The sequence below is a fragment of the Ptychodera flava genome, chromosome 13 (assembly GCF_041260155.1).
Source record: "Ptychodera flava strain L36383 chromosome 13, AS_Pfla_20210202, whole genome shotgun sequence".
Classification (NCBI taxonomy): Eukaryota; Metazoa; Hemichordata; class Enteropneusta; family Ptychoderidae; genus Ptychodera; species Ptychodera flava.
Genome location: NC_091940.1, coordinates 20747796 through 20771661, shown reverse-complemented (window position 1 = coordinate 20771661; position 23866 = coordinate 20747796). Strand labels below are relative to the sequence as shown.

At 39.8% G+C, this 23866-nt stretch overlaps 2 protein-coding genes across 2 annotated transcripts; both read right to left on the bottom strand.

The window, feature by feature from the left end:
- Positions 1-5221: 5221 nt before the first annotated feature.
- On the bottom strand, positions 5222-6237 carry LOC139147775 (fatty acid-binding protein 2, liver-like). The gene has a single exon (XM_070718974.1). The coding sequence runs from the start codon at positions 6155-6157 to the stop codon at positions 5753-5755; it is 405 nt and encodes a 134-aa protein (XP_070575075.1). The 5' UTR covers positions 6158-6237; the 3' UTR covers positions 5222-5752.
- A 4989-nt stretch (positions 6238-11226) lies between these two features.
- LOC139147049 (polycystin-1-like protein 2) lies at positions 11227-22744 on the bottom strand. Its single transcript, XM_070717901.1, has 7 exons — positions 22738-22744; positions 21883-22349; positions 17271-17501; positions 14725-15005; positions 13082-14213; positions 12560-12662; positions 11227-11402 (listed from the first exon to the last, which is right to left on the bottom strand). Exons 1-7 carry the CDS (start codon positions 22742-22744, stop codon positions 11227-11229), a joined length of 2397 nt encoding a protein of 798 aa, XP_070574002.1.
- Between the last annotated feature and the right edge of the window lie 1122 nt (positions 22745-23866).

Here is a 23866-nt window from a genome sequence, read left to right as displayed (position 1 = left end):
CTACCCTGCAAAAAATCCCCCCCCCAAAAAAAAATTTGGTCATTCCATTCCATTTCCCCTGCAGACATGAAGCTACCATGAAAACACCATGGCTCAACCTCCCCTGACCCGTTTTAAAAGTAGCTCCCCCTCTCCTCGTTTTTCGCAAAGCCCTCTCCCCGGGACAACCAACCCGATATCTGCCCTGCCCGACAAAAAAAAAAAAAAATTTGCTCCCCTGCCACCTAAAAATATGTCCCCTGCCCAAGCAAAATTACAATTTCCCCTGCCCTCAAATATTGCTCCTGGAATAGCTTTTTCGATGAATAGCTCCGTTGGCTGCACCTGGTTTGGGCGTCCCACTTGATTTTCTAAAACATCTAGGCCTACCCTGTCAAAAAGCCCCGTTTAAGTGTACCATGGATGTAAAAAATAGAACATTCCAAGATATATAAAAGGTGATTCTCCGTGTTTTTACATTCTCTGAAGTCAGTGCACTACATGTATGGTCTGAATTTATAAACAATAAAGCACACGTGTTTTATCTCTTATTAGGCCTAACTTCTTGTCTTTGCAAGTCTCTACCGGCTTGTCTTTATACAACAGCTTTCGCCAGACGAGTGACAATGGCAGGTTCTTGGCATGCTGTAGTTTAAAGTTAGGTGCGAGTACACTGACCCATAGATAAACACAAAACATATGATACTTGACACAACTTAGGGTTATTTTCATTCCATGGTGGATCTCTATCAAAGTAAGATCTAGCTGTTGGTCCATAGCTGTGGTGGTTTTCAGACAGGATTCCTGCCTTCTACGGGCTGATTTGACTTTTAAGATTTTTAACCTGTTAGGCCTACAATCAATCAATCAATCTTTATTTACTCAACACATACTAACAGAGAGTATGGTATGGTACATCAGATGTGTTACAAATTCGTGAAACACCACATCTATGGACTCACAGCTAGGTTAATGCATGTATTACACAATATTTGTAAGTTACAATAACAACTTGGTAAGTATTTACCTATGGGAAAAGGCTTAGCTTATACCTCATGCAGTACATTGGCACCAATGATGGGAAATATGCATATAGGACTACTTGACACAAATTGTTCTTACTTCATGATGGATCTTCATCAAAGAAAAATTATTTAATATAACACATTTCTTGTACTATATTTATACGAAGTTTCAATTTCAATAGCCTTCAGCCTTTGCAGAAAATTGGGAATGATTGCCTTTTCAGTGTCCATCGTACTGACAGCACGTGTCTATTTGTTTTAGTCTTATTGTTGGCACCGGTGACACCGTTTTCAGGATGACATTCACCGGTGAGGTCACTGTATCCCTGTATTTCTGTTTCTGTCTCTGTATACAAGTCACAACTATGTATGTATGTATGTATGTATGTATGTATGTATGTATGTGTTTTTGTTTATTTAGGCCTAGGCCTACATGTTAATATATCTCTAGATCCAGCCATCCATACCTACCTATCAACCTACCTACCTACCTACCTACCTAATCATGCATCATATTTTAATTTGCCTGTGCATTTGTTGGTTGGAGTTAATATGGCTTTTATACAACATTTACTTAAGCTTGTAAGTGTTTTCCTCACAGATGCTACTATCAGGAGATGGGTGACTGTTCATAACCCGAACCAGACTGTAAGCAAAGTCACATAGTTCTGTGTAAGGTTGGTGTCGCGTTTTGACTCCGACCTTGCAAAAACGCTGATTTGTAAACAGCTGAAGTCATTTCTACAGGTAAGCCTAATACCATGGGAGTGATGGTATTGATTGCCTTTTCACTGTCAGAAAACTGGTCACATGACCGAAACAGTGTAATTTCCGCATTTAATATATAACCTCTCGGGAAAAGCATAGTGATATCGATCAAGTTACAAGAAATGCTATGGTAACACTTCTCTATTTGTTGGTTTATTAATAGCATGTACTTTTCTTTATTGGCTGCCTAGAATCATAATGGTGTGTATGACCTATCGGGCTTTTGTCTGCTTGTTTTAAGGTAGTTAGTTTTAAGGTAGTATACATGCGCCCCGAAAGTAAAAGACTTGAACTTTTGCTCAAACTTTCCTAAATGAAACTTTCAACCATACTCTTACAAAATCAACAGTAAAAATCGGGGATCACCTTGCAAAGTTTGGAACTAGCGAAACAAATCGCCAAACATTTTGCGATTTGAAATTCAAAATGGCCGCCATTCCTGTATTAACTCATAGACCCTCGAGAAAAACGTTTTTCTCGAGGGTCTATGGTTAACTCTATGGAGAAAAATTTTGTTTCGAATTTTCGTAAAACTAAGACGATGAAAGCTTTTCTTTCTCCAAGAGCTTTAAAATGAGGCCCCACAAGTGGTAGATCAGAAAAAAATTGTAGAAATCTGAGAATCCGAATACCTGTCCCCGACGTGCGTTCTACCTTGAACTGGATGAGCTGTAAGTTTCGATGTATTTGCCATCGTGAAAGCATACAGAATAGCTACTTTACATAGTACAAGACGGTTTGTTGTTCTTCTCCTAAAATAAACATAGTGTTTGATGTTTAACTTACCACCACTGCCTATATGTGTAATGTTCAGTATTGTTCACTGCTGAATTTTAGCTAAGGACTTGGAATTCGTTTGTCAACATTAACATTGCTATGGTACATGCATGTTTGCGAGGCCGCGACCGTTACGTTGCAATTCAAATTACTAGAAAGAGGTGGGAGAAAAAGGAAGAAACCATACGATTATAACCTCGGGAAGCAGAAAATAAACGTGGGCCACGCCATTTTTTGCTCTTTAGGGGTAGGGCAGTGTCAGTCTTTCTATTTCGCATCTTTTTTTATATTGAAGACACAACTCTCACGCCCCTCGTGAAACACCACGTCTGTCTCTCAAACCAAGGATGGTAAAAAATTACCGACATTTATAAACAATTATGACAAATACGGCGGATTGAGAAAAGTAATGAAATCGCGCACGAAATAATACCTTCAGCTTTAGACCCTGTTGTATGGTAGGTAACCTTAAGTTGAGCGCCTATACAGTCGTCTGAACTACCAACGATGAGCATGCGATCTGGTTACCTATTCCTTGGCCAGGATTATTAGTCTTGGGAGATTTAAAAACATGTGGTGAAACCATTTCATATAGTGTGTGAGACTTATATGCAGAAACAGAAACATGCCAGAAAAACGCGTATGTTTTTTCCATATAAATGCGATTAGAAATACTACCATGGTACACTCACTCTGTCCCTCCGAGTAAAAGTCACGTCCGCCGTACTTTCCCCGCCCAAAATTTTTCCATTTTTTATGACTTTTTCTGTAATTTCCATTTGCTACAGTTTTGTTACTCTTTACTTTTCATTGTTATTAAGTTTTTAAGTGTTATATGTTTATTTTCATTTTTTTGGTTTTTATTGATTTGATATATCTTCCTATATAGCGACTGGCATTACTTCTATAAGCTAATATACCATACACATGCGTTGTTCCATCATCTACAGGTGACAATTTTTCTTTTTTGTCTGATGTAACTTAAGGGGGAGTTGCAACAAACAGCGTATTTTGCTCAAAAATCACTTTTTTTGCTAATATTAATTCATTTGTAATTAATTTATTAACCCAAGATTAAAATATTGGTTGGGTTCAACTTTTAGCTTGTCAAGCAGTCGTACGTGGCTTGATAAAGAAGTGTTAATTTATGTAAATGTACGTAAATCACACGATTTCCTGGCTTCTCTTTTTTCCAAATTTCAAGATTTCCAAGGAAATTAAGTCCACTCAGGCTGCGTCAAATTTTCTGAAATTTTCACATTATGTTCTTTAAATGCTATATAAAAAACGACTATTTTGTTTAGCAATAAAGTTCTTACATTTTGAATAAGAGGCTTTTTTTATTTTGCCAATCATGATTTTAATCACTCTTTTGAAAGTAAGTCTTTTGACCCATGCCGTTTAGAATGAGGATAGATAAAATGCAAAATAAAATAATCAGTTTTTTATACTCTTCTTTCAAGTGAAATGTTTCATTTCAGAAAAGTGTCAATTTTTATCATCAATACCAAAATTGAGGTGTCTTACCCAAAATATACACCCCTTGACCCTTCGCGTAAACTATTGCTACCATACTAAACTTAAGATATCCTGCTTTTTGAACATATATAGAATGAGGGGGTTTCATGTCATCTTTGATGAGAAATAAGCTTATAGCTTTGAAAAAAAAACCTGTCGGCTACTTGCAGCTCCACTTTAATCGTTTCAGTTATAACCAAAAGCGTTATTTAAGGGATTCCTCGTACTTGATATTTTAATTGATATCATAATGTTGACTATTCTGGGAGGGCAAGAAAAGCTGAATATTTGCACTTTAGAAAATTTTAACACCGAGTCGTTCTGTTAAAGGCTTTCTGGAAAAGTAGCGTTAAGGGGTGGAGGGGTCTTACAAGAGCGCCCTCTTGAAGCTAAAACGAAAGCCGAACAACTGTGTTCGTATGAACTTTTGTCGAGAGCTACAGGGTGTTCGGGCTATCTCGATTTTTGTATGTGCCATCTTTCGAATTTTTTCTCGAGTATTTTGGTTTCATCGTGTCAAGTTAATCTATTGTGGTCTACTCCTTGAAACATGCTGAAGTGCTTTTTATTTGATTTGTTATCAAATGCGCATGTGTGTGAGAAGTGCATTATCGCCGTGAAAACAACCCTTTGAGCGCCAAAGTCAATTTTTGTTGCCTTCATAAAACATAACCAAAACTTTTTTCGTGGCAAAACATTTTTCTAGATTTTTCCCCAAAATTTTGGTCAACAACCGAAGCCTATGAAAAGTTCTGCCCAATTGGTCCAAAATTATCAAAAGAATTACATAAAAATCATAAAAAAGTGGTAAAATGTTGCGCGAGACTTTTGGTGGGAAAAAATTACAGCACTCACAGGGTTAAGCACATCATACAAATTCATCCGTAAACAGTAACATTGCACAGCCTGTGTTGACAATGTTTCACTCCATTTTATACGGTTGTCTGAGGTTGACAAGCCTGAAAATGAGATCTCCACGTGCTTTAGGAAGAAGACCGAGAAATGTTTGTTTTGCACGTATAGAATATAATAAAGATATCGAACATTTGTACAGGGGTTTGATTTGTTGCCGGATAATACGAGTTTTTCATATCTCTATAACAGAAAAAACATGCACTTACGCTAATAACAAATAACGCAAACAGAATGTCATACTCCTTTACAAATAAAACTTTAATTCATATAATAATGGTTCAAATTAATTCCAAACAGATAACGTTCAAACCTAAAAATTAAATCGAGCATTTCTCAAACATAACATACCAAAATGCATCTGCAAATCAAGGAAAAAAATGGATCGGCCAACAAGAGTTAAGCACAGTGTCTGTTGTGAAAGTCTGCTACCGTAACTTTGAAAGTCTTGTGTCGCTGTGGCAAAGTCCAATCGAGTTGGCACTCTCGTCAGAAGCCGTTGAAAACTGCCCTCCGCTGCAAGTATAGACGTCGACATCTCTGAAGTTGTCATGGCCACGGCGCGGTTATAGTCATCGACCCTGACTGAGTCGCTGATAGTACTTGGAAATTTCGATGTTGTTCAGGTGTTCACTTCGACGACTTCGCCATGACTGTTAAAAGTATGCAAGCGAATTCTCACGGCAACCTCTGGGGGAAAAAACGATGCAAGGTAGACAATACAACAAACAATGGCTGACTCAAGTGTCATTTCAGATGTTCGGGGCAATTTCTCAGGCACGGTTGAAGTAGCGTTTTGCGGAGACATCGCCTAGAGTCAGCGTCACCAGCATCTGGTCCCCGACGATCTCACGGGTCTCGACGATTTGGTCGGCCTTGCTGTCTCCGCCAACTCCCTTGATGACCAGCTTCTGACCTTCAGCAGTGGCAACCGCCTTGCGGACATTGCCTTGGATGCCGTACGTCTCGTCGAACGGTTCTCCAAGTTTGAAAGTCTGCTCCACGGTCTTCTCCTTGCCAGTCATCTTGATGGTCAGCACGTCCCCGTTCTTGATCATCTCGACGACGGGCGACACTTCTCGTGCCTTGGCCCTGGCTTCCTCTGGAGCCCCAACGGCATCCATGAAAGCTTCCAAGTTCTCGCTTCTGTCAAGGGTCCACTTTCCTGCAAAGGCCATCTTGGTGATCTGGTAAGGGGTGGTAGGAACTCGAAAGTTGTAGAAAGAGAGAGAGAGAGAGCTTGCTGTCAGGATTCAAGAGAACTGCGCCTTCTTATGGAAAGAAATATGCAAATTTTTGGATCGTACCATTGTTTCTACAGGAACTGTAAGTACACAGGGGAGAAAATGAATGAAATAAACTCTTGCTATAATGACATTCCGTGTGTCGAGGTTAAGGAGTCAGAGACAGCGAATTATGTATGGAATTATTATAAAAAGTATTATAAAAAGTACGGAAACTTACAGTTCTAATAAGTTAAAATTAATATACTCTACTATAACGCGTCACAGCTTGATCAACCCCGGCAGAATGTGAGCTCTTCCCTGGAAGCCGGCTCAACAGGTTGCTGAGACCGGGGATCCAGTTACGCAAGAGGAGTTTGCTGGGTTTGCTCATTTTAATGAAATGGTTAGATCTCCCGGTAACCGATGAAGTGTCCCCTTAGATATCAATAAAGGGACGTAGATTGGTTATTATTCCAGTACGCTGACAAGCTGGAACAAAAAAAAGGAGTGCACCTAAACCCGTACGCTTTCAAATAATTTGCAATTTCGTCATTTATTAGTGACTCAGCTTGACTGGAGGTTACTGCTACGTTACGTTACGCGCTTAGCTCCGGTTGCTTTTCGGAAATTTATGGATGTTTGATTGTACGTTGAAATAATCAAGACAAACGCAATTATCTTTTTAATCCTACCTGTTGATAATGGCGCTCCCTTTACCGGTATGATGTAATCTTATTAATCTATCAAAGCGGTCTCATCAGACAATCTTTAATCCGTTCACTCTCTCTTAATGTACAGAGGATGTAGCTTTACCCCGACTAACCTTTGACCAGCTGACCCTTCCTCTGAAAACGTTAAGACTGGCCATGCCACGCCAAACCAGAGAAATTTTGCTTTTACGTGGAGTTTAATTTACTCGCGTCCATGGGCATAGGTAATCTTGTTTATATTGCCAATAGTAAAGTTTGTAATTTCTCTGATTTTTTTTGTTTTTGAAGTGAGGGTAACAATAGAATTCAATACATCGCATTTCCGTTGTCAAATATGTTTACATGATTTATCCACATTCTTCCCCTAAGAGCTCAAATCTTTGTCGTTTAATCAAACTCAGAACGCGAATACAATTGACCGGCACAGTTTGACGAGCAAACAGCTCTGGCCAAACATGAATTCCTCGCAACACCAATAGCGCGGAGTCTGACTGACTTCCCGGCAGGTGATGTTGTTCACTAGTCTAAAGTATCCCAGATATACAGCTATAGGTGTATTTCTAAAACCAATTCTTTTTCCTTGCGTCTCATGGTGAGACGACATTCTTCTGAATGCATGCCAGTCATAACGCCACAAAGAAACTGCAGCTGGTGCCGTAGAAAACGCAGCTATTCTTGAAAAAAACCGTGAGGGATTTATATAAAACAACAGCACATGATTTCAGTTAGTTAGACGTTCCGTTGCATTTTCAAGCCAACTAAAATTTTCAAATAGAAACCAAAGAAACAATACTGAAAATGCCACGGATTAGGTATCGACTGATTTTACGTAGGTATGTCGTATTTTATCGGAAAGCCGGAGATCTCGCCGATACGATCAATGGTCGAGCACTCTCGGGCATGTACATATGCATTGCTACTGAGTTTTTCTCATATCTCGAACTTTCCCACTTTCGCATGTCATGTTCGATATGACTCAGCCATTCTTCAACAATATCGTATTATCCTCGTAGATAATTATTGAAAGTGCCGCGCCGGGAACTTGAAACAACGAACTGGCACGGTGCCATTTTACCAACATTTGAACGATGTAAACTTGCAAATTATGAAGAAAAAGAACTGAAGAATTTCGGGCAGTACCGTGAACTTAGGGGCACAAACAATTAAAACGCAACACTGTCATGTTGCCGAGCAATTAAGGCGGCAATATGAGATCGTGCATGTAACCCTTGCAATACATGTACGGTTGCCCGGCACTGCAGTGAGTGTGTGCAGTGCGCATGTTAGATCACATGACGCTCCGCAGCGTCATACATGATAAGCAAGAGCCAGTACTACATTCTCATTCGTGCGAGTTAGGCCTATATTTGTGCTCTACGATACATCATATAGGGAAGCTTGCAGCTGTATCAAACGAGAGAGGATTTAAAGGGGGTTTACAAGGGTTTACGTCAAGACAAGAAAACATCGTTGGACAAGTTACGCCGGAAAAGACAGTCACAGAAATCCATCAAGTTAACCCTAAAATTAAATTTTAAAACTAGCTAATATTTGAACAAACTGCCTACACTGTTTTCATCAACATTGAAGCTTATTAAAGTATTTCTGCAAACAGATAATAAGAGAGCAGAGCAACTTCGTTTTGTTTGTATGAATCGAGGGTCCATTTGGTCTACTTTCAGTATTGTGCCAAGATGTTGACCTTTATACAAAGACTTGAAGAAACTCGGAGGGGAAGGCCTCCGAAACACTATCCAATCGTCTCCTGCCCCTCCCCCGTCTTCGCCCCTCCTCCGTCCGTGCACCGGTCCGCCGATTCATTCATTCCTTTTGTTAGCATTCCCATCCATCCATCCATCCATCTTGTTAGCATCCATCCATCCATCCATCCATCTGCCCATCCGTCCATTCCACACGCACATCATACTTGCGCACACAAACGTGTAAATGTGTACGTCTAGTGCGAGAGAGATTTCTTAGGAATAAAATTGACACTCTATTCAAAGATTGAGCAATGAATATCGAAACGACAACGCGTTTATGAATCATATTTATCACATCATATTATTACAGTATCATATTGTATCATATACCATGACATACCAGATCATGTCATGTCAAATCATATCATATCGTATCATATCACAAAAATCGCGATTAATTATAGTATTCCAGAAAAAAATACTTCATTGCAATTCAACGTATATTTCCTTGTGATGTACGTTCAAAAAGACAAAATGTTGACAGCCAGACCGAGGATAAGATGAACGGTATTCTTCAACACTAATAAAAAAGACAACCAAGTAGCACATGACGTCACAAGAGGCTTGCTTTGAATCATCAAGTAGCGGTACCGCTTTCTCTACTCGACACACGCTGCTTCTGAAATTTTCATTCTCAGGCTGATACACAGAACATACACGTAGCCTCAACAAGAAAATGTGATTATAATTTTTGTCAGTTCTAACAAATTTTTTGTATTTCTACTGAGCGACTGACTCACGCTTATGAGAAGAAGAAATGTGAGGGTATGCAGTGCAAAATTTCGCAGGCAGCCATCGGAAAATAGAATTATCGTATAACCCGATTATCAATATTAAGGACTTCATCGTCAGGGCTTCGATTCCTGATTGATAAGCTATAGCGAAGACATAACACTAAACCTTTCAATACGTGTTCTGAAGTACAAAAAGTTATGATCAGAAGTACAGTTCAAAGACTGGATCTAAAATTTGACCGTTCAGATGTCAGGCATACGCCGTAGCGGTTTGAAGCAACGTTGCACTGTCTGAACCGCTGTTGGTTGCCGACCTTTCCCAGCATGTACTGCAGACCGACTTCCACAATTGGGTTTGCATCAAGCTACCAGTGAATACCAACTTTCCCCCCGCTTCGTTGATGTTGTGCGTCGCTGAGAGGTGTTCCCATCTGCGTTTCGGACAGGTGCAAATCTGCAAAAGCGATGAAGACGGCTTCAAAGGCGGATCGACAGAAAGCGACGGGGAAAGACAAATTGTCGGAAACCACATTCAGAAGCGTGTATTGACTACCGTACTATGTGCGTATTGGAAAATAAGTATATTTCAGCTAGCGGTCACGTAAAAGAAACGTACAACGTTCAACAATTTATAAGTTATCTTTTTGTTAAGTTTCAGAGGCTAACTATAAAATGATTACAAGCACGGTGTGTGGAATGTACTGCTTGGAGAACACGGGCCACTGCCACTGGACATTGAGGCTTGCTTCTGAAGATGACAAAAGAATGCCGTGCTGTGCAATTTAATTTGAAACTGATACAGAGTCGCCTGCAACCGTGACGGGAAAGCTTAGTCCCACGAGTTTTGCGCCAAAAGACGTGCATACATGATACCACTCAATCCCCTTTAGAATGATCGTGGTTAAAACACAGTCTTGACAACTGTAAAAGTTTTATATCGAAAACAAAGAAGCAAATAATTTTGGCCTTTAGGCCTACTGAAAATACAAGTATACAACGGCTTACCTTGAAAGGTGAAGGTCCGTGTTTGTCATCATCCGTGAACTTGTCTTCGGAGATTTACATAACTTCTTTTCCCTCTAGTGCGCTATTAGTGGGCTACCATCGACATCACGTCCAAGAACGCAAGATACCAAAAGTTGTCGGCCATGAGGAAATACATATTCTCCGACTTCCATTCTTTCTGTATTGGCTGCCATCACGTCAAGTAACTGCGATGAGGAGTCGGTGTATTTCGGGTCGCGGACTTTAGAGTTGTTCCAGTCTCCTTCAGCCCCCATCGATACTCTGAAACATCCGACCCTCTACAAATGTAATGTCTCTCACATTTTACCTACTCCAATCAGATTTAAGGATGAAGACCACTTGACATGGCTTTGACCCGAACGTAAACTTCTAAATTTTGCATGGGTGTCCGAAAAGTTTTCAGCGGGGAGGAAGTCCAGTGGGGCGCGCCCGTTCATCACCCGCACTTTTTCCCGAATTGACGAGTCTAAATTCATGGTGGTCTGGGAGAATAATTGAAATTGATACAAAAAAATCGAACTTGCAACGACGATGCGACAGTGATTTGATTTTATGCAACTGAGATTGATATGAAGTTGCACAAATCAAATACCATCATGATACAAAGTTAATCTAATATTCGCTAATCACTCATTGAAAGTTATAAAGCATTAAATTTTACGTAATCGCCAGAAATCGACAGCGAATTTCAATATCTTGTTGCATAATGCTCATAACAATAACGTATATTTGATATCATTAAAAGCATTTTCAAGGACAACCCTTTAAATTGTTATGAATTTTTCTCATCACCCTTTGGCCGCTTCATCATTTTCCAAGTCCTCTCCTGGAAAACTCCGCCCTCCCTCGACAGTAATTGTGAGTGCAGCCCCGCTTTCCTCTAAAGGCTTCGGTGGCGAATAGATTGCTCCCTGGCGAAGTCTCGATACGTGCTCTGTGGCCATGTCTAAACTGTCAAAATAGACTGAAGAAAAAGAATACAAATGTGAAAAAAGCATTATTAAGGTAGAATGCACCTCGGGGACAGATCTTTAGACTCAAACTTTTGCAATTCTGTTTCAGCCTACCAGTGTGGGGCTCATTTTTACTAAGCCCATGGAGTAAATAAAGTGTTCACCTGCTCGTTTTTGTGCAAATCGAAAAGTTTAACTTTTTCCCATAGACTGAACACAGTGATTTGGCTGTTTTTTAATTTCAAATCTCTGTAAATATTAGGTACTTTATTTCTCTAGTACCAAAATTTGCATGGCAACCCATGTTGTCTACCCTTGATTTCGAAATGGAATGGTGTAAAATTCTCTTTCGGGAAGTCTCAACAAAAGTTTAAGGCTTTCAATTTCGAGGCGCATACTGCCTTAAAGTATTGGCCATTTCATCAGCCTTACTACTAATTTGCAAACCATATTCGTATGAATGGAATGCGCAAAAGTGTGAAATTACTAAAAAGTATACGCAAGCACGTTGATATCAAAAACCAACGAAAATTGTCAAATCTATCACAGGCGAAAAAAAACCACATTGTGTCCTGATATAATGGTCTAGCACAGTCATTGGTTTCGAGTTATCAGTTTCGACGAAAGGTCAGGTCAAAGTTGTCAGGGTCGTTAGATGTGTGTTGTTGTGTGTCTCTTCGGTTCCGTGCGGCCATATTTTACTCAAATGGTTTCAATCATTCACAATTCTGCGTCGCATTTTTATGGTTCCACCGCATACAGCATAATATTTATCCCGTATATCTAACACATCTTTGATAAGAATTTTGTGTCGGCACTTTTGGATGCGAAACATCAAAGAATATCATTTCATATTGCAATAATCCTATGGACAGTGACAGGAAAGTTGCTTGTACTCTTACCGCCCACTTTTACTGTCGTGTATGAGGACTGTGGTCGATCGAAGACAAACTGTTTAGATCAAAGTTGGTGTCATAAGCGTTTGAGCATTTTTAACTCTTCGATACTTTATGAGTGTATAGACTAGACGTCTATGCAAAACCGATTGTCAGCACTGAAACGACCTCATATAGCCTCGTTTCACCCCATTACGCATGCGCAAGAAACTTTGGCGACACAGGATAATTATGTATGATAGCCAATTCAACATTTCAGGTAGTACACTCACCGGCAGGGAGTGGTGAGTCGACGCCATCGACATCTCCATCAGGAACATCGTCATCGACCACATCCTTGATGAATACGGCGAAGAATATTGCAGAAAAGAAAACCTGGATGTGGTACACACACAAAGAGATACCTATCTGATAAGTTCATTGCAGTGACCAATAAGGCTCTGTTTTCTTGTTCTATTTTTCATGTACAGGGTCACCGTGGAAAGTTTGCTATTAGGAGAACAAATTACCTAACATTTACCAATATTTGAAATTCAAAATGGCCGCTATATCTGTGTTAACTCTATGGGGGAAAAAATAAAACTTTCATTTTCAAAAAAACTAAGACTTTGAATTGTTTTTCTTGCACCAAGAGTTTTAAAATGAGCGGCACAAGTGGAAACCAGAAATTTTTTGAAAAAAAAATTAACAGGCTGAATATCTGTCGCCAAGCGCAACATTCGGTAAAATATAAGTTCTTTACACGTATCAAGGCAACAAAGTGACAAAGCTTGGGTTTAGGCTTGAATACTTACCAAAGCAGGTTGTTCCAGAAACACGCTTTGGAACATGGACACGCACACAGTCACTAGCCAATAGGCTGATTGTTCTTTTCCATGCTTGAGCCCATACAGCAAAACGTAATACGCAGATATGAAGACAGTCGCTGCGACTACCAACCAACCTACATAGACAAAGTTTGACGGCAGAAGGATTTGAAAAGGGCGTTTCCCGCCGGTCAAAATTACAGTATCGTCAACTTCAACGAGCGCTGATGCTTCTGGACGTTCTTCCATACCTGTCAACTTCAACAAGATGTCAAGGTTGAGATCAAGATTTGTGTATTGGTCCACCACGGAGACATCATCAGTGGCCAACAGATCATCCTTACAATCATCTCGTACCTGATTCAGCGACAGAAAGATGTACTCGTCGGCGACTACAACGCTGGATGTGTCCGTTGCGCTCGTTATAGCGGTGTCGCTGCCGCGGAAGAAAGAAATCTCTGAGTTGAGGTCCATCCACTCGGTGCTCGATTCTTGCGTGCTGCCTTGAGGTGACAGTTCAACCGAACTTTCAGCGGAGATTTCTCCCGAAGACGCTGACAGACTGATTCGCCGGGAAAGTGAAGACACAGCGGTCCGTTCAGAAGATGCAGAATCGTATTGCAAAGAGTCGCTCTCGCTGTAACCTTCCTTGGCTTCTTGCGCCTTTGATTCGATGCATCTGAATAATTGAACTATGGCGAGGTTTATCGGAAATACTATCACGCTTCCCGCCATGCCTATTACGGGATTTCTCCAGGAAAAGTGAAACTTCCCTGCGTCCATTCCACGAAAGTATTCTTCTTCTAGGACCCCACAGAGCATTACATTCGCCATCATGGTGCCTAGTATGAGAGACAGAACACATGATATCCGTTGCAAACGTGTGAATTTGCTCCTCGTCGGTCGACCAAAAATACCAAACCAAAGATGGCGGTCTCGAATATCTTTTGTCGCTTTGAAGACGAAGAGGCGCTTAAACTTCTTCAGGTCGTCTACTTTGTTTGCTTTGAATACTCGGTCGATATGACCCGATCTGGTATCAGTGGCGAGCCAAGCGTTACACGAGAAATACCAACTCCTATTGGTTTCCAATTCATGAACTATGATGTGACCGACGAACCTGAGAGAAGGAAAGGCAGGTGGAACGTTGTATTCTTGTGACAGAAACATGTGAATAATGCAATCAAAGACAAAGTTTGAGAACAAAGACTTTGCTCAGAAATACAAAACGTGCAAAAGGCATTTTATGTAAGACTATACAGATTTGATTTGTATACCGTATTCCAGCACTAGCTATGTAAAGACTTCAATGGTGTAACCAATGAGAATTACAGCGCTGTAAGTGAACGTTAGAATGGCAGGTTGACAACATAGTGTTTCCAAAATCAGCCGAGGAATGTCGTTTACAATTATAAAAACACAAATGAGCGAGTGAGAGAGGAGGTGTCAGCCAGCAGTAATTACGCTTTATGTCGAAACAGAGACATGCTTTTAGCCGTCAATAAATCAGAGTAGTCTGCATCAATACAAATACTGCCTGAGCACAAATAGACAAGCATGCAAATGAAGGCAATAAGCTAGATCTGGGCGCGGAAAGAAATTGAGACCAAAAAAAGTGTGAGAAATCCTACCATGATGGATGGTCACCCGAGTTGTCGTGCCACAGTCTGACAGCTTCGATCTTGCCCAGAGATTGGTTCGTTGTTAATCGGAATGTCTCAGTATCACCTCGCTGCAACACCTTTCTCGCGAGACTCCGCAGAACGTGAGGTTCACTTTCGCCCTTAACTCCGCAGAGTGTCAACGCCACATCAGCTGATGTACCGGCCCTTGGACGATATCCCGTATGGACAGTGACGTCATAGTAGTATGCAGCACTTGGGTAGTTGTCTTCCAAAACACATATTTTAGCCTTTATGATAGAAATAATTATGAACATATTTGAAATATGCCCTTTGACCTTTATATGAAAAAGATCTAACTTGTAAAATCCTCGAAATATGTTCTCCGAAATCTGACTGTTTTGGATCGAAATTCTCATGAAAATCACAGAAACAAAAGTACAATAATTCCCCGCTACGAGAGAGATAGACATTACCACTAATTGACTGATCGTCTTTCGGTAATATATGAATATGTCTGTTTGGCTTTCGAAAGGCTGTACTTTAATGATTTACTATCGGTAAAGTCAAAGGTGATGTAATTTCTCCGTATTTGTTTTGAATTTAATATTGTGCGATTTAGTCATCAAAATCCCTGATAAAACATAGTGGTCGGCATGCACAGCATGTAACTAGCACGTGATAACAGTAACTAAAAGAGTAACAACATATGCTATGTCAGCACTTTCCATCGATACTTTCACATTGGCATAGTTGTTCAATTGTGTTTTCCTTAAGTCCAGCGACTTAAAAAAAATTGAATGATTATTACTGTGGTTTTACGACTTATCCGGACACCAAACTAGCTAATTACCCAGCAACTTCGCTGATGATATTGAGACTTCGATCGGTAATTACCAAAGCACTTTGGTAATTCACCTCAAACTTGATACTTGATCTGGCTGCATGAGTGCTCCATGGGGTACACAATGTGTATACAAAGTCACTGATAAGTATCATAAACTAATTTGTGACCAGGGGTCGGCATTCCACTGAACAGCATTCCTCAGTAAAACCAACATATGTACATGTGCGCTTTTCATCCGTGCTACATGTAAAACTCAACTACGGAGAGGTAGGAGAGTATAATGGGTCGTTAGAGTTTGTTAAATTACTTTTCAGAGCAAAAAAACTATTATTAACGTTAAAACAAGCTGACATTGGATTTGAGGAAAATCCTACATTATCCAGTTTATTTATAAACCTATGACCCTCCGTCTCCGTCACCTAAATAGAATAGTCCCACTCCATGCATCCGCCATTGGTTTACCTCCTCTAAAACCTGCAGTTTCATCATTTGAAGCAATTATCCTTTCATCTGCGAAGAGGTTTTATCCGGTGACTATTACAACTTTCACTGCCAGTTGTTGTTTTCATAAGATGCAGACCATTTGATACTGAGGTAAGCTGAGTTGCAGGCAATGCAGATGCCACTTCACATTCACACTGTGCTGTTTTGATCGGCAAAGTACAAGACATCTTTGTTTCACTTTTTTTTTTTCAAGATATGATTCATGTGAAAATTTTACCAAATGTCACTGATAGGATTGTTTTTTCAATTTCATTTGATGCAGGGATATGAAATACTGTGTCAGTTTAGCTCGGAATCATTGCTGAGTTTTGCTGCCTTTTGGCAATGGTTGTCTATCAGCATAAATGTGATCGAGGAATGCCCATTCATGGAGATAGAGAGATTGAAAATCTTTTCTGTATTCTAACTTCCTTTACAATTTTTTCAGGTGTAAGTCGATTTAGGAAAGTGATTGAAAGTTTGAGTGGTGTTCAATAATTGTGCCTAAATCAGCACGAATTGAGCGGAAAAAGTATTTAAGTAGGACTGTTCAATCAGACATGATGTCCATTGAAGTTACAGAAATCTTTTTGGTGCAGTGGGCAGGTTTACTGCGATGCAAGTTGTATTTGTCCTGTGCCATTTTCATCACTTTGTTCAGCAATTTTTTGTATGGGTACACTGTTGAAAACTTTGAGTGCAAACTCATGTCTCAAATTGGTTTATGCTATCACTGTATGCACTGAGATGTCGGCGTCTGTGTTTACACTTTGCCACCCATGGAGTTCCTGCAGCCAGATCAAGTATCAAGTTTGAGGTGAAATACCAAAGTGCTTTGGTAATTACTGATCAAAGTCTCGATATCATCAGCGAAGTTGCTGGGTAATTAGCAAGTTTGGTGTCCGGATAAGTCGTAAAACACACTGGATCGTTTGGCCTGTTTCCATTCTATTTAGAGTACTGTGACAGTGAACACAATTTCTTTTGACTGCACTGTGTTAAAAAATGTCATAAAAACAACAATGGTAGTATAACTCCTGGTGTAATCTTATGAGGATAATAACGTGTGGCCAGTCGTCATCCTTAACACAGTAACAACCAAAAAATTCACTTTTCAGTGAGTAGAAATCTATGCTCCAACTTCATAAAGCTAACTTCAGTTCGACATCTTTTGTCAATCCGAAGGAATTGAAAGAGGTTGCCTGCTCTTGTAATTTCTACATACCCGAGCTCGATCGATACGATCCTGTCTCACAGCCCAGATGGCCAACATCAAATATATAGCAAATAAACCGACAATAGCCGACAGTAAAACAGGGTTGTCTAGAATGGTGGTGAAACTCGGCTGGATTTCGAAGATGCTGACGGGATTCTCAAAAACGGACATCGATCCGCCGAAGACCGTCAAATGATCGCAAAGGCAGTGCGTGTACGAAGGGGTGGTCAGACGACCGACCTGTAGGGATAACAAGTTACGGTAAAACATCAGAGACAGTTTCATTTCAACGGAGAGAGTGATACTAGTAAACCTAAACAGTGGCGACGCACATAGTCGGAACGCACCAAATCGAACTTCTCTACGTGGGGGGTATGGAACGAAAAAATTCAAATTTATATCGCCGCATTCTGCAATTGAAACCATGGAGATTTTTCGCTTAGGGTCTGTCTACCCGTGTTCCGTGTGCCGTAAAAACTAAATACTATGGAAGATATCAACGTAACCTATAGGGTGGAACAGACGTTTGACACAAAATTGTCCATTTTGTGAAAAAATATGGTGAAAAACAAAGTCGTCGCGTGCGTGCGTTCCTACCCTCAAAATTACTCACACCGCCCTAAATTTTAGCGTTTTACTCCGTCACCTTGTCGTCCCCAAGTTAGATTTGGCCAGTGATCGATAGCGCAGATACTAAGTTTTGAGACTACGTATTCAGTTTTTGTATTAAAGCCGTGAGACGGAAATGTTAACTTAAAATGTGCCCAAAACACCATCGACCATGACCTAGCGAGTAAATAAAGCCGCCCCCTGCCGATGACCTTTGCCATCTGTTTCGTTTTTTTAGAATTTCATTTTCATCATCATTGCCTTTTTGTTCAGAAATCATGCTTCGTATCCATTTTGTAACTTGTTATAAATGATTTTTTCCTTTCTTTTAACAAAGTAAGCACTACGTCTGATCATTGTAACACAACCTACATCCTTTTTTTTAGGAAAAAGGTGTTTTGTTTTAAGGCACATTAGCTGTATTTTAGGATGATTTTAAATACGATTTCCAATCAAAAGTGACTAAAGCCAAAGTTCTTCCCAAAATGTGATAAAAAAGTTTCCAAATTTGGTGAAGAATGTACAACTTAGATTTTTAACAATACAATAATTTTTGGCTTCCAAATATGGATTCGAGTAATGACAAGGAATGCAAAAGCTATCTTTGAAAATCAGATAATATATTTTGGTGAGCATTGCAAAGTGCATGTGTAGAAAAGATACAGCTAATGGGGCTTTACTGTATATTTCAGGTATTATTTGCTCTTATGTCTAGGCGCACATCCAGACATATATTGCCTTCAAAAATGATTGCAAGACTGCTGAGACTTTGGTTTAGTCATCTTGGTATTCATTTCAGATAGAATAAAATATTTCTGTGTCATGCATTTTGTAATTTATCAAAGGGTACTACACCCAGACAATTTTTGAAACACATTCAACACTTATTCCAAGCTTCCATATTGCCACAACTAAATAAAATTGCCGGACAGTCAGGAATATTGTTAAGGTCAACATTTTATTGCAAAATTAAATAAAAAAATCAAAACATTCTTCTTGCACTTTCTGTGTCAGTTCTTTCACTGTATAGATGTTCCGTGATCTGCAAGTAGAAAACAAATGTAATGACAATACATTAAATGGGAATTATAAATAACATTTTAAGGTATGTATCCAATTAAAAAAAATACACCTTGGGCCTTCTTAATGTACATGCATAGATCACATAGAGCTCTCACATCATCAGCTGTTCCAACACCTAGTCATTTACTCTGGGGGCTGAAGGAATCGCGATTATAATCTTATTTTTTTCAGATCCCCCTCAATACCCAAAATAATTTTCAAATGCCCCCCTCTATATGATCAAAATTTTTCAAGTCCCCCCAACTATCACAATCCCACATATTTGTAAAGGATGTGTATGCAGAAAAAATCACGTATTGCGGCGTTCCGCTCACAGGTGTTCAACACTACCTGCTATTAGCACTTTGTAAAGTCATATTCCTGAGACAAGTTCTTAAATTGATTCATCTTAAAGGCATCAGTGAACTTTTTGGATTTATCGGTCTAAGCCATCTTGAGTTCATCCAACTCTGTCCAGGTCAATTGTTGCTGCCGAAGAGCACAAAAAATGACGATCATCAGAGAGTAGGCAAATTGTGAATTCTGGCTCATTGCCATGTTGTCAAAAACTGAGCACAGTGACTTACCAAAAATTTGTTTCAAAAGTCCAAGACATATATGAATTAGATGCTACTCGAAATGGACAATACTGGATGGCTAAAAAGTTCCATCAAATAAATGTTTTAATCTCTGAAATTTTGGGTGTAATAATGGCAAATTTGGTTAAAAAATAAATAATGCCATTTAGTCACATATTTTTTTCATTTAGTCCTCACTGTTCAAAGTTTTACTTTTGTATTATTTTATGACAAGAATATGAAAATATAGAAAATCAAGCATGGTGACCCCATCTTTTTCTTTAATATTTGATTTATTCTCATATGCCACAATTCAAAAATTCACGATAACTTTTCAAGTCTCCTGGTCTTCCATATGTTGCTCCCTGGCCTGTATGTTTCACTGTCATGATCGTCATTTGACCGAAACCCTTCTTCAACTACCGTGTACATCAGAGTCAGAACTATCTCTGCACTGCTCAGGTATGCAGTAACAGTGACACTGCAGTAGCAGGGCAGAATCTGATAGTGATACTTTGATAATTTTGACAATATTTTTGTTCAGTTTATACAGCTGAGTTCTTGTTCTACTCCCTGCAGCATCTTGAACTGTCCAATATTCAGCTTGCTATCACAGCCTGTGTATGTGTACCATGCATTTGTATCACTGACTGTCAGTCTGAACTCTAATTAAATTGTCACCAAATACATATTTGTATATACAGGTTTTGTCGACAAACTGAATATTGTGTGTTTGAGCATGCTGTAGGGAGACAGCAAGAAACTGTAGTTGATATATTACATAGAAATATTGCAGAAATCAACATTTGCAGCTTCTGCCCTGTGTAACTAGGCTCATTTGGCTTTTTACGACAAATCACACATGTTTTAGATTTGTTCGAAATAAAAGTCATGAAATGTAACAAAAATGGTTCTAGATTTTGTTAAATATTACTAACATAACAACAATTCGATGACATAGAAATTGTATTCATTTTCATTGAATTACCTACAAAAACTTTGAATTGGAAAATGTAAAACATAAAAGGGAACCAAAAAATTTTCAAGTTCCCCCTACAGGTGGAGCAAAATTTTCAAGTCCCCCTCCCCTCTACTACCCAAAAATTGTGAATCCCCCCTGAATTCCTCCAGCCCCCTTAACTGTTTTTTGTCACGCAGCCTTACGAGTTTTATGCATGTACATATTATTGACACAAGTATTTTTATCCTACACATAAACAGATGCTTTTTATATTTTAGAATGCAGCTTTTAGCATATCAAACAGAGAGCTTGTCATCAGATCTGTGTATATATTTTTTGATGAAAAGGGAAGAAATATTATTTCTCTACACAGAATGTTGCGATGGAAACTAATGAAACTGTCAGATACGGAGGAAGATTTTTCGCTCATCCCAAAGAGATGTTCTGCAAAATAACAGTTCCGTTAAACCCTGCAATATTAAACCCTGCAATATTATTTCAGTTGCAATCGATTACCGGGCATGTTGTAAGGCCTCCTTGGCTCACTTCCGGTTTGTACATAGCTGAAAATAAATCGCTCTCAGAATCCCATCCGATCTTCCCCAAGTCCGATTTTGCTCCAGCACATTAAATGATGAGTAAGGATTATAAATTTACCAAAACTTTACAAATTAAACCCATGAGACGGAAATGTTAACTTCTCAAACGACGGTATTAATTTCGCAAGTTTCTGCCAGATATGTCACAACCCACCAACAATTGACATTGAAAGTTTTTGCCGTATTTCCGAAAAAAATGTCAAATATTTGGGAAAAGCCATCAAAACAACTGTCGGACCATCAATCTACTAGAACCAACGCACTTAAAACATATTTATCTAATTTAACGGTCAAATTTAATGAAATTTGGAGAGCTCAGCTTACCTGATGTGTCGCCCTGTCAGTCAGCTTCGACTCGGTGGCGCCCGTCGTCTCGCCTTAGCGACGACAGAATCTGGAATAGACACGCCTAGCAACAACGGAAAAATCGCCTATGTGCGTCCGCACTGAAAAGCCACGATTTAGCTTTATCTCCTCCGTTCGATGGGTTGAGGTGTGACGTGATGGGACAATAGTTATAACATTTTTCTTAATTGCAGTCCATAAAATGGGTAGATTTATTTTCCTTCCCGCCTAGAGTATGGCAAACGACAAGGTGTTAGCTTTGCCAGCTCAACAATATGAAGTATTACTGTTTGTAAAATAATTCAAATCCCGACTTTAATTCATGGAGTGGGCTACGTCCTGGATCTCGGACAAACCTACAAAGGAGAAGACCGAACTATGGACGCCTGTAGAGCAGGTCGAGGTTGTCCGCTAAATGATCTATATCAATTCCCGTTCTTTAGCTTCAAAAATTGAATAGAACTCACCCGACAACCGTCCGTCAACCACTCTCCAGCATCGCCATCCCAGTACACACAATCGGCGCTGTACATTGTGATGCTAACAGATACGCCCTCACTTTGAAAAGCGCCATCTACGCGGACCAGGACGTGATAGGTCCCAAGTCTGTGCAAGTACTCGGACGACAGAAACCAGAAGCATGGGTTCGTTTCTGAGTCGAGTGTCGTATAACACCCACCATCTTCACCCGGCAAAATTATGGTATCGTCAAACTCCTCAGAGCTTGGCTTAACCTTGTATTGTACGTAGAGTTGAAAGGTCAGGTCAATCTCGTTGGTTTCTACGCTTAGAAGAACTGATTTTCCCGGCTTATCTATGGTGAATTTGGTTTGTAAGCGGCTTGTGTTTAGGTTGTCAATTTCAATAATCCTAATCGTGGAAACTAGTGGATCTTGGGGTATAAATATCTCAATTTCCGCAGATAAGTTTTCAGCTGCCAAAAAAACAAACAAGCGAAAACTCAAATAAAACAATAACAATAACAAAAAGTGAAAAACAAGTCTTAGAAATGCGTACAAACATACTCATAACTCCGATTTTAAGTTTATGCAGCTATATTCTGACACCAACGTTGCGTATTTAGATCACCCAAACGCAAAATCATACGACAGCATCGTGTTGAATGGCAGTAGCAATACTTTGTTAGTCGTTTCTATATTATTACACCTCACTCATTCAGCGTGCACTGCCATTGGTTAAACACGACTCACGTGACATGTAAAAGACCGTGATGATGCCCTGTGCGAATGAGATGATGCCCTCTGCGAACTTGATGATGCCCTCTGCATTTGATATTACATGGATGACGTCATTTTACTTACTGCGCATCCTTTCTGCGCAAAAACAAATTGTCGTTCGCTTGTTGTACTTTGCAGTTGGCAACTTATGGCTGCGGAACGTCATACAGAGCTGTCACAGGCACAGTTAGACGATATTTTGATGCAAGCAAACAGCAAACGAACGAAAATGGCAACAAGGAATGCAATTTCTGTGTTCAGCGACTGTGCAAGCAACAAATTTGGATACGCCACCGAGGAGATCGGCAAACTTTAGCGGCAACCCTAGACTCGGCACTGACAACATTTTACGCTGAGGTCCGGACTCAGAAGGCGAACTGTAATGGAAGAAGTCTTTGTGTTTTGTTTCTTTGCATGTTTGCTTGTTGTGTGTAATAAAAATAATAAACACATGAGAGCTTGGGCAATATCACGATTTTTTGCCTGCCCTCGGGCTGGTGGTCATGATCGAAATACTGATGATGCCCTCGCCTACGGCTCGGGCATCATCAGTATTTCGATCATGACCACCATCCCTTGGGCTAGCTGCAATAATTGTAGCCCTTGGTTGGTGGGAGCCCAATCCCCACCAACCAAGGGCTACAATTATTGCAGCTACCCTTGGGCAGGCAATAAATCGTGATATTTCCCTCGCTCTCATGTGTTATTATTTCATGATATCACACAAAGGAAGATGCGTTACCAGAGCTATTCATGAGTACAATATTTTCTCAAATAAAATAATAAGATTCGGATAACCAAGGCGTACATTCATCGAGACACAAACTCCAGGCCAAAAGTCTTATTTCAGGTAGTAAGACTGCAGTGGGCTGCAGTAACGATAAAACAAACCAAAACAGGATGTGAATTACGGTGTCTCTAAATTTCGCATTCTGTTGAACAAAACTATTTCGTAATCTTGCCCGTCACGGTCAATGTGGCGTCAAAATGAAATAACGGTCAACACGTTAGACTGGTGAACGTTGATCATGGAATGAGCAAAACTGACACACGTAAGTTTCAAAATTTCTTACTCACCTTTCACCTCTAGGTCAGGTGGCAATTTTATTTGGAATCCCATGATAGCGTCTCGTATATTTCTATCGCTGCTGTCCCAAATGACAGGGTTTTCTGGCATGTAGAAACTCTGAAATGGCGACAAAACCCCAATAAG